The 11,876-nt window shown below is 38.2% G+C and overlaps 1 protein-coding gene across 2 annotated transcripts; it reads right to left on the minus strand.

Moving 5' to 3' along the window:
• Positions 1-3,209: 3,209 nt before the first annotated feature.
• On the minus strand, positions 3,210-11,870 carry LOC139117502 (NAD(P) transhydrogenase, mitochondrial-like). 2 transcript variants are annotated; one of them, XM_070680666.1, is made up of 2 exons: positions 11,764-11,870; positions 3,210-8,080 (listed from the first exon to the last, which is right to left on the minus strand). In XM_070680666.1, the coding sequence occupies exon 2, from the start codon at positions 8,053-8,055 to the stop codon at positions 4,840-4,842; it is 3,216 nt and encodes a 1,071-aa protein (XP_070536767.1). In that variant the 5' UTR covers positions 8,056-8,080; positions 11,764-11,870; the 3' UTR covers positions 3,210-4,839. The 2 variants fall into 2 exon arrangements, with proteins under 2 accessions (XP_070536767.1, XP_070536766.1); XM_070680665.1 differs by lacking the exon at positions 11,764-11,870 and adding an exon at positions 11,493-11,646.
• Between the last annotated feature and the right edge of the window lie 6 nt (positions 11,871-11,876).

Consider the following 11,876-nt stretch of genomic DNA (forward strand, 5'->3'; position numbering starts at 1 on the left):
TTTGTACCTATTGTATTTTTTTCCTTTCATTTCTTCATCGATGTGTGCAATTTTTAATGTATATATTGTATTTCAATGATTTCTCGACAGTGTGTGAGAAGAGTCACTGGCTCAACAGTTTATCAAGATTAAATAAGGTCTAATAATAATGATAATAATAATCTGTTTACATCTAGGGTCATCAACATACCATCTGATTTTAGGCCTTCCTCTAAATATGTTAGATCAAAATTTGCGCTAAAGTGCACAGAAAATTACACAGTCCTAAAAAAATGTCCCATTCATTCAAACTACCACAAATAAAGTGTCAATAATGTCAGATTACTCACAAACGAAGCAAACAGCCTAGCCAGCTCCATTTGGATGAAAGTTTCAGTTCATGATTTACGTACACAAAGAAGCCCTATGTGATGAAACCAAAACACCGTTTTATTTCAAGATACGATTCATGTGGAAATTTCACCAAAATGTCGCTTATCCAGGGATTGTGTAATCTGTTTGATTTGATGCAGCGATATAACATACTGTGTATAGTTGCGGAATAGTTGCTGAGGTTTTCTGTCTTTTGGCTTGGTTGTCTATCAGTATCAATTTGATCAAGCAATGGCAGCTTCTTGAGATAGTGAGAATGTAAATCTTTTCTTTATTTTTTCTTCCTTTACAATTTCTTTGGATATATCGGTAAGTTGACTTTTAGGCAAGTGATTGGAAGTTGGAGTTTGGTTTGATATTAAAATTATACTTTCATATTGGTTTATGCTATCACTGCAGTGGCTGTGTTTCAACTTCAGCCACTCATGAAGTTAGTGAAGCTAGATCAGATTTCAAGTTTGAGTTGAATTAAACAAGTGCCTTGCTAATTACAGAGCAAAGTCTCAGTATCATTTGTGAACTTGCTGGGTAATGAGCTAATTTACTGTCCAAACAACAATCCGTGTTGGTTCTGTGAACAGATCAAAACAATGCTGGACTCCTTTTCGTTCAAACTACATCAGTCGATGGAGTGACCATGGTCCATGCTATGACTGAAAGATGCAGTGAAACAGAAAATATTTGTATAAAAATGAGATTTTAATATTGCTTTTTATGCTGCATGAAATTGCTATATTATTTCACTTTGATTCAGTGCCATGATCATGTTTGTGTGTATTTGTGAAAATCATAATCATATGGTGCATAATTAACATTTTCAGACTTTTACAGTGCGGCAGAGAGTTGAAAAGTTATAGTTGCATATATGCTTTTTCTTATAATAATATCAGCACTGGGTCATAATTGATATCTTAGTTTGAAACATTACTTTTAGACTAGATTATACAGACTTTCTGAAGAACTAGGCCACTCAGTGTAATTTTGGTCATATAAAAAATGCTTTCTAGAGATTGAGTGCTTTCTGCAATTCTGGGGACCAGGCTTTTTCTCTTAATCATACCAAACGTTCAGTATGCACAGTGACCGATATCTTTCATGTAGACCTAAGGTGCTATTCGTCAAAATAAGTTTGTGTAGATAGCCGTTGGTCAAACGTCATCATACAGACATATTTTATTTTGTCTAAGTTTTGGAAAATTACTTTTTCAAGATGTAGAAGTTCTGCTACAGAGTATTTATTTTGTACGATAAAAGACCATCAGCAATCGACACATTCTTTGATGTTGTGTGTTAGAGTAAAACAGCTTGTACTTCACAGTAAAGAAATCAGTGTGTGCCAAACACTAAAACTCAAAACTAAAAAGACAAGCGCTGTATTTAAAAAGGTGAAGGAAAACATTATTTTGAGGTGGAAAAGTGGAGTTACTTGAAATTATATTCAGATAGGGGTTACTGAAAAAATTAGAGGAAATTTTCTAAAGTTTCGCCCACATCCTCTCTGAAGTATTTGTTATGTGTTAGGATATATGAAAGAAATAAATGACAAGCGCTAATAACAAAGTGAGCTTGACCCACAACAGACCTCACATACAAATACGCTCTCTGAAAATGTGTAGCGCCCTCAAGCACAAACAATATTTGTCTTTCATGATTTACTGTTAGAGGGCGGTCTAATGACTATCCCTGTACATCAGAGGGTTTTTAAAAAATGCTTTTTTGGTTTATGGCTTTCAGAATGAACACTATGAATTCTTGTCAATATGATTAAAAAAAACGTCAGTCAGTTTTGATGGCTTCAGGTAACACTTCGATCCGCTATAATGGACTTGAAATTTTCAAATGATTCATTTTTTTTTGAAATTGTAGATAACCTTTAAAGAGTGGGAAGTTTGTTCTTGAAGACACTGCAATCTTTAAGCCAGGAGAAATTACTGGAGATGCAACTCAATCCCCTTCTTCATGTAAGATTGTAGCAGAATATATCAATCTTTCACACCTTCTACCATATTTTTATTTACCGTACATGTTTACATGGAATTTTCAATGTTGATGGTCAATTTTTCCTGTCATAAGTTTTGAGTGGTTTGCTCCCATGAAAAAAAGGAAAATCACCTTTGTACATCATCCAGGAATATTGAGGCACCTACAACAATGACTTTCCTCATCTTGAAAATTAAACTCTTTGCACTTTTGATTTTCAGATGTTGAGAAAATTTAAATGCAAATTGGCATTCATGTAGGATACACAATTGGCTTTTCATTAGTAATGTATCACACAAAGCATGGATTTTTGTTTACTATACTTTGTAAGATAATCTACCACCCAAGCCAATAAATCATACAAACTTGATACGAACATATGACAACATTCTGTTTGTTCGTCCACAAACCTGGCAATTTCTCAGCAATACGTTTTGCCAATGTCCACACCGACACTAAAAAATTTCGATCTTATCAAGCTATTGTTTCAAAACCTACTTTTGCAAGTATTCACATACCAGCTTGATAGTAATACAATTCTTCCATAATTTTGCTTGCTGCGATTTTTTAGGCAAAAATCCCTACATTCTTGTTCACTATAGAAGAGTAGGAAATCCTTGGAACAGCACAAGACATCCAGGCAGATGAACTTTAACAAGTTGCCTGTCCATGTAAAATAGTACCTGCCTTAAATGATATCTAGTACACTATATACCTCATCTCTGACCGCAACAAACCAAAATCAATGATAATTATTTCCACTTGTCAACTGAGCTAGTCCTTGCATGGCTTAAAGTTTGCTTTATGCAGGCATTTCCTACTCTGCTACACACATCAATCACAGAAACCCGACACAATTCTGGATAAATAGACACTTTTTCTTCATTTTTATTGAATTCACCTATCCCTGACAGATACAGTTTTGTTAGTTTGCATCACGATGTTCAAATATTACATGCTCTTATCTTGTAATAAACTTCTTGTAGTCTTATACATTGTATTACACAATCTGTTGCATAAAATATTATTGATATCTCACACTGCAGGTTTTGAAAACACCAGTTTTCCTCTACATCACACAAAAGAAACACTGCTACACAGCTAGCTTAAAAGAAAAACTTAAAATCTTATAATGTTGAATGCTACATATTCAACATGACTGATCGATCCATCATATAAAGCCTTCTATGCTTTTTAACAATGCACAGGAAATGTTTCTTATGCAGATGGCTTCACGCAAACACAGTCAATTTTAACCATTATTTCAGACAGCTTTACCCAAATGAGAAAAATAATGTTTCCTGGCCAGGTGAAAGTTGCAATTCAGTTTCTGTATCTCTATTCAGTTTTCCATTTTTTTTCTTTTTTTACCAACAGTAACTTGGAATCCATGTTTAAATGTTCCATGTTGGTTTCTTATAATACAGCTGTGATACCCTATGTTGGTAGAAAGGAGTCAAGCATAGTATTTACTACACAAGTTGATCTATCAGAGTCACAAACAATAAAATCTTCAGTATCCTATTAGTTCATGTGCTTTGAAAATTTATGCTTGATGTACAAGATGACTCTGCAAGAGAAAGTTTTCATAAACTTTGATCACGATCTTTTCAACATACAAAGCATTCAGCAAAGAGTAGAATATTTTCAAGAAATTGAATACTTCAAAGAAGGCTACCATCTCCTAATTAGTAAAAGTTGAAACATTACTGCAGGTCACTCACATCTCGTACATTGTTATTGCTACATGTACAGGATTCACATTTGAGATCTCATTCTGGTCTTGAACCCTAGATTGATAATCAAAAACACAGGGAAGATCAAGTGCAATTCCACTGATTCTCGATAAGTTTCTTCAAAGGATGTTCCACAATTTTTTTCCTTGCCCATGCAATTACATCAAAAATTCTTTGTATGATCATTCCGTTAGATTCTTTGCAGACATTTTATACTAATTATCAAAGGTCACTTTTCATTATAGAAAAAAAGAGTCATATGATGAATTAATGCTTTGCATATGAATATACTCTACAGCCCTGAGAAACTGTGTTTATCAATGCCTTTTATACAAAATAGTTAGCTTAACAACGCAATAATTATAATAATGCACATGTGCAAGTTTTTTTATGGAGGGGCTAGCATCATAAACAAACTGCACATTGTGAAACTTACATGTACTTGTCATGAAAGTTTTTAATTGGGCAAATTTCAATGTGACAATATATACTATAAATCAAAAGGAGAGAGGTTTTGTTTGGCAAATTTTTGCCTACACATTTAGCAGTCACAATAGAAGACAGAAGTGAAAATAACTTTTCCAAAGTTCTGAAATGTTTCTTGAAAAGGGAGTTAAATAGAGCACACAGGGGCATTTAATTCAATGCAAAGAAACTTAAGCATTCAGATTCTGGAGTCAAATTTACACACCATATGGTAACACACAACGGTAACTACATATCCTTTGTACAGTATTTCAGAGTGTCATTCTCATATCAGTTCATATTTCTCATTCACTTTGGCCAGTAAAGCATCACAGGATTTCTTGGCATCACCAAGTAACATAGCTGTGTTTGGTTTGTAGAAGATGGGGTTGTCCACAGCTGCATAGCCAACACCCAGGGTTCTCTTCATCACGATGACCTGGCCTGACTGCCACACACGAAGGACGGGCATTCCAGCAATGATCGAGTTTGGATCCTCCTCTGCTGCTGAATTGACTGTGTCATTTGCACCAATCACCAACACCAAATCAGTTTCAGGGAAGTCATCGTTGATTTCATCCATCTCCAACACGTTATCGTAAGGTACACCAGCTTCGGCAAGGAGTACGTTCAGTTGACCAGGCATACGTCCAGCGACTGGATGAATACCGAATCTGACATTCTTGCCTAGATCACGCAAATTCTTGACCATTTCTGCGATGGGATACTGAGCCTTTGCAACACACAGACCATACCCTGGAGTGATGATGATATTTCTAGCATCGCTGATGAAATCAACGGCTTGATCAACATTGATTTCAGTATGTGTACCAGTAATTTCCTTTGCTTTACCACCTTTGGTTGAACGGGTACCATAACCACCAAAGATTACGTTGGCCAGGGAACGGTTCATGGCTTCGCACATGATGTAGGACAGGATAGCACCAGAAGATCCAATCAAGGCACCAACAACCGTGAGGAGTGGGTTGTTCAACATGAAGCCCTCAGCACAGAGTGCCCAACCACTGTAGCTGTTCAGTACGGTAATGACAACAGGCATATCAGCACCACCAATGGCTGCAGTCAGTGTGACACCCATGACACAAGAGAGTGCAGTTGTTGTTCCCAGCATTGCCATATCAATTGTGTATCCTGGATCAGTCATGTACCATGCCATAGCGCCAACGTTAGCCAGCAACATTCCCGCATTCAAGACATTGCGACCAGGTAGAAGAAGTGGATCGGACTTCAGCAAGCCTTGTAGTTTTCCGAATGCCACTAGAGAACCTGTGAATGTGACACCACCGATGTATGTACCCAGGAACAGGAAAGCTTTCGTGATGGCTGCAGCAGGATCTTCAGGAAAGTGAGTGTATTCACTCATGTAGGTGGAGACACAGGTCAGGACAGCCGCGGCACCAACAAAGCTGTGGAAAGCTGCAACAAGCTGGGGCAAATCTGTAATAGCCATCTTCCTAGCGATAATGGTACCAATAACACCACCCACTGTGATACAGCCAGCCATCTGCATGTAGAGTTCAGGAGAGCAGTTCAACAGGACTAACGTTGTCAACATACCACCAGTCACACCAATAATACCCAGGGCGTTGCCTTTACGGCTGGTTGCCTGCATTGACAATCCACCGAGGGCACCAACACAGCACAATGAAGAGGCAAGGTAAGCAAGAGTGTGAATATTTGGGTAGCCTGCAAAGTGTGCGCCTAGGTACGCTGCCAAAAAGGCAGCTCCAGCACCTCCATACAGATAGTTGTACTCTGGAGGATCAGTCGGCCTGCGGAACATATCCAACATACGCTGTGTGACCAAGAAACCACCAAAGATGTTGATTGATGAGACGAAGCATGCAGTTGCTGCTAGTGCTTGTGGGACTGTGTGTGGCAACACACCACCTCCCATACACAGCATTCCACCGACAGCGGTGATACCAGATATAGCGTTGGTCACTGACATCAGGGGAGAGTGAAGAGCTGGTGTAACTTCCCATACAGTGTGATAACCACAGATTACCGCCAGAGCAAAAGTAGTTGACATTGTACCAAAAGCTTCATTGGGAGAAATCATGCCAAGACCAACTGTAGACAGGAGGCCAGATGAATATAACAGAGAACTCTTTAGTGTAAGGTTGAATGGATCAGGGGGTGGTGCAACAACGGCTACCGATTCTGCTGCTGCTTGTATTCCGGCTGGTGTGTGTTCCTTTGGAGGTGGTGGTGGCCACATCATTTCCCCCTCATGTAAAATCATTGAGCCCCTGGTGACCTCATCTTCTAAATCGAGGTAATACTGACCTTTCACCTTTTCTGGAGTGAAAGACATCAGCAACTTGGAGATGTTGTTTGCATAAAGTGTGCTGGATTGAGTAGGTAGACGACTGGGGTAATCGGTGTATCCTATGTGCGAGACACCATTGTAGACATATTTCTCTCCTGGTTTGATTGTTTCAATGTTCCCACCTGCTTCAGCGGCCAAGTCAACAACTACAGAGCCATCTTTCATGGATTCAATCATCTCTTTGGTGATCAAGATTGGTGCCTTCTTTCCTGGGATCAAAGCTGTTGTGATAACGATGTCGACATCTTTGCATTGCTTTGCATACATTGCCTTCTGTGCTTCTTGGAACTCTTTGGACATTTCTTTGGCATAGCCACCAACACCCTCACCTTCTTCCTTGATGCTGACCTCCAAGAACTCCGCTCCCATGGACTGGATCTGTTCCTTAACAGTGGATCTGACATCTGAAGCCCTGACGATGGCGCCCATACTCTTTGCTGTGCCAATTGATGCAAGCCCGGCAACACCAGCACCCAACACTAATGCCTTTGCAGGTGGAACTTTACCAGCAGCTGTGATCTGACCTGTAAAAAATCTACCAAATTCATTGGCCGCTTCTACAACAGCTTTGTAGCCGGATATATTTGCCATTGAACTAAGTGCATCAAACACTTGAGCTCTACTGATACGAGGTACACAGTCCATTCCAAACACTGTAGCATTTTTGCTGGCTAATTTGTCAATTAGTTCTTTATTTTGTGCAGGATATATGAAACTGAGAAGATGAGCCTTGTCCTTCAAGAGATCAACTTCTTCAAGGGTTGGTGAGCGGACTTTGAGAACTATGTCAGATTTGAATGTCTCTTCCAAACTTTTGATGACAGCTCCTGCTTCTTCATACTCAGCATTTGAGAATTTAGCTTCCTTTCCAGCGCCATCTTCGATGACAACATTGAAGCCGGCTTTTGTGAGAGTTTTCACTGCTGCAGGTGACATGGCCACCCTGCGTTCATTTTTAAATGTCTCTTTTGGAACACCGATGGTGAGGTTGTTGTATGGGATGCCCTTCAGAGGTTCTTCAGCCTTCTTTTCTTGGAAGCGAGGCAGGTAGGTCCGTAGACCACGTTTGTTCTGTCCTGTCAACAACCTGCGGAAGGTTGGTGCTACCACGCTGTCAACATGGTTGACAGAACACAGGAGACGAAACATGGCTGGTGCTTTTCAAACAGGAAACCTGTAAAGCATAGAACATTAAGTGAGAATTAAAATCATGGGTACTGATAAGAAAATGTTAATTTTCTATAAGAAATTGACAGTTTGCTGAGTTTTACTGCACTTTTGCATTTCTACGGGACTACAGAACAGGAAACAATTTTGAGTGGACAAATTCATAAACCGTACAAGTCCCTAGTCATTAATTTGTACACATTAGCTTTACCATTTCAATATGTCTTCCATTTCCTTACAATGTCTTGTTAATGATCACAAACTAATGATTGGCCTTCATGATTTACCTGTACACTACAAATCTTAAAAGAATTGTCTCTTTTCACTTTATTGTTTGACAAATTAAAAAATAATTCATCTGCCAAACAGTCTATATTAACATTGAAATTAACTCACAGAACTGATGCATCATGCTTTATTGCAGTTTAGAGGACATGCATTTGACAGATTGGTGAATTTGAAAATTTCACATATATGAAGTGATTTAGTGTACAGAGCTCAATGATAGAGATATGTAAGCACTCCTTGTTGACAATGTAACAACCCTGGTATGACTAATCTCTGGCTCTTAGCAAAATTCATTGTCCCGGATTTTGCAGAACTGTTTACTTGCATTTCTAAACTGTTGTTCACTCATATGAAATATCACATTAGTTTATGGATCATTAAATCCATAGCTGGTAGAACAAGCATGGTGACATGTTGCAAATATGTGCAACTCTACACGATCCTGTTGTATGTTGTCAGAAAAAGTTTCTTCTACTGAATCTCTGTCCCATAAATTTTGTTTGTTCAAACACAGTGATTGTTCCTTTGTATGCAGATAGCATAGAAATGAGCCACCGCCTCCCCTCCTTTTCAAAGTATTGACTTGCAAGTAAAATTGCATCTTTGGACCTTTGGCCTAAATATGATAAAGGTAAAAATATAACATTGTCTGGATACATATTGCGACTCTGAGAGTCATTTGCTTTAGGTGCAAAGCCAGAGATATTTTGATAAATTAGTTGTACCATTCATGAATAAATGTGTAATCAAAGTCAAGGATTATTGTAGTTTATTCTTGCTATAGTATGTAATGGACCTGAATGTGTTTCACAGTCTTTTTAATATTGTCTGAATATTAATTTGAAAATTCCTACTTCACCAACTTTTTCCAAGTTTATTTTGACATGAACTCTGTACTTATACTATCAGTACCGCAACATGAAGTATTTTTTATCAGTCTTTAGCTTATAAAGACCTAAAAAGACAAATGTCTAAAGTCTCTATGAAAGGTTTAGCCTCCTTTGAAAAAATATATTTTCTATAGAAACATGGGTAATGAAAAAAGCAAATCCTTAACTTACTCCAGTGCAAACAAAAACACAACAATTGCTCTCTATCTACACACGGAGTAATTTTCATGTCATAGAGACTGAAAAATGACACCGTGATATATCAAATTCCACTTGTGTAACAAGCAATACTCATGCAGCTATAGCCAAAGAAAATTAAAGTGAATCCAAACTCAGCTTCCAAATGTCGACCAACTGAAAAATTGTCAAGTTAGAGTTTTAACTTACATGCTTATTGTTAGAGGACAGTACCAGGTACTATAGAAGTACAAGAATGTGACAACTTGAAATATGGTCATTATTGAAACATGGTCTAACTCCATCATTAAATGAACTATCATGTGGGTGGTAAATTCGTAGGTCACCCTGTGTCAATTTTTGTGTCTTCTATGCTTCAAATATCACTGTGCATAGAAAGTACTGTTGGTGGGTGTTCACTTTCAGATCATTACCTGCATGCAACACAAGGCTTGATTCTTATCTATATTATGACTCAATATACATCATTAATATTCGTGACTTTTTAAGGACTTGGCAAAAGCTTGATTTGTATGTCATGTGAAAGTGACATTTTTTGAATTATCGAATACGGTGATTTGAACAGGGTTCGAACTCAAAACGTACGGTACCCAGCACGGTATGGTTTGACAATTTTCAATAATTCAAAAAACGTCATTTTCACATGACATACAAATCAAGTTTTTGCCAAGTCCTTAGTGTCAACAATGCCTTGAACCATAGAAAGACTTTCCATCAACATGCTTAGTATGTAGAAATATCACAAAGTCAAGTAAAACGTATAAGATTGAACTCTGAGATCCTTGAGTGGTTTGATAGGCCTCAAGGTTAGTATCTGGTAAACACATTACAAAATGTAACTGTATCATCCCTTTTCTCTTATCCTTCTCTACGGTTCTGACTGCAAACTGTACTGTTGGGTGTTGCCACTGAGGGATCTAACATATAACTCAACTGAGTGAGGTTAAGGCATTTTAAAGTTTCACAACACTATAATATTATTTCTTGGAATAGTGTACATGTTTAGAAGCTATATCCATCAATGAGCAAAAATCATGTGAAAGAATGTGTGGGTTATAGAGGAACATTAAGTAATTAACGTATTCAAACATTCCTTAGACTAATGAAACTAATTGACTGAGGCATTGTGAATTAAATTCTCTAAAATAAGCTGTTCCACCTGTTGAGTAAACCTTAGTGAACAAATGAACCTTGAAAAAAGTGGCCTTCTGCCTTTCAGTTCAGTAATATTATCAATTATTATATTATTTCCTCATCTCCCCATAATCCATGCAACAAAGCATTTTAGTCACTGTGACTACTCTCTCTCTCTCTGTAATTGCCTTGCGACATGAACAATCTAGTAATAAACATTTTTGTTCTCACTCCTGAGAAACCAAAGACAGTATAGGGTCTTCCCCTCTACATTCAATAAGAAACTGAAAAAGTCACACACGGCGAAGAATGGCACGTGTAAGATTGACGTATATTTATCAGAATTTATCATTTATCTATGGCTAATATTTACCAAGGGCATTAGTTCCCAGTTGTCCTGCTAGACTCTTTCCTACCCTCGACAACTATCAACCATATAATCCCTACTTCTCTAGGGTTTGTGCATCAACAGCCTCCACAGTTAATTTGACTGACAAATTTGTTGACAAATAGCCAGCATCACATGACACAAGTTGATGATAGTTTGTCAAACAAAGCGCTCCCTCACTTTACACTTGATTGTTTTCTTGACGAGTATGATTTTGTAATGCGACCTTGAAACGTCACGTTCTACCGTTAAAAAGGAAGGCGCGTCAAAAAAACCAAAAGAATGCGGCTATGTTACCCAATACATTTCAGATACTTCAGCACGGTTACAGCTGGGAGGAATGCATAGCAAGTACTGCATTACTTGTTCTCACAAAATCGATACCTAGTGCCGCGCGTTCATCGAAGTCCGCCATATTGGAACAGCTGCTAAAAAACTAAGATGCATATGCCAGTAGGGAAGACGAACGCACAAGCATTCGGAAAACATATTTTCATTCCATGAAAGTCAGAAAAATATACCTGCAGAGAGGCTTCCCAAGCTATGGATGACACCCGTGACCACTATACGCGACCACGAAATCGAAATCAGAAGCCGTTCCTATGGCCACGAGTGTAAGTTGCCGGCCGGCGAATCGTCCAAAGCACGCTTCTGACCCAGTGGCAGCATGCCAGCAATTATCCCGGGGGTGTTACTCCCACTATTATTGCAGCTGTTTCTGAACTACAATATTGCTTTCATGAAGTCATCTTAAAGCCAAGATGTCATTACAAATACTCACATTAAACTTACTTTTTTCCTTCGACGCTTCTACCGGCCTTCAAATGTCGCCTGTCCTTTCTTTTGAGTTTGCGTCAATCATGATATATCGGTCGTGTGTTAACCCCCTGAAAGAAGCCTACGTG

The sequence above is a fragment of the Ptychodera flava genome, chromosome 18 (genome assembly GCF_041260155.1).
Source record: "Ptychodera flava strain L36383 chromosome 18, AS_Pfla_20210202, whole genome shotgun sequence".
Taxonomy (NCBI): domain Eukaryota; kingdom Metazoa; phylum Hemichordata; class Enteropneusta; family Ptychoderidae; genus Ptychodera; species Ptychodera flava.

Excerpts from the sequence above, each read along its gene's own strand:
- LOC139117502 (XM_070680666.1), bottom strand. The coding sequence starts at position 8,055 with ATGTTTCGTCTCCTGTGTTCTGTCAACCATGTTGACAGCGTGGTAGCA.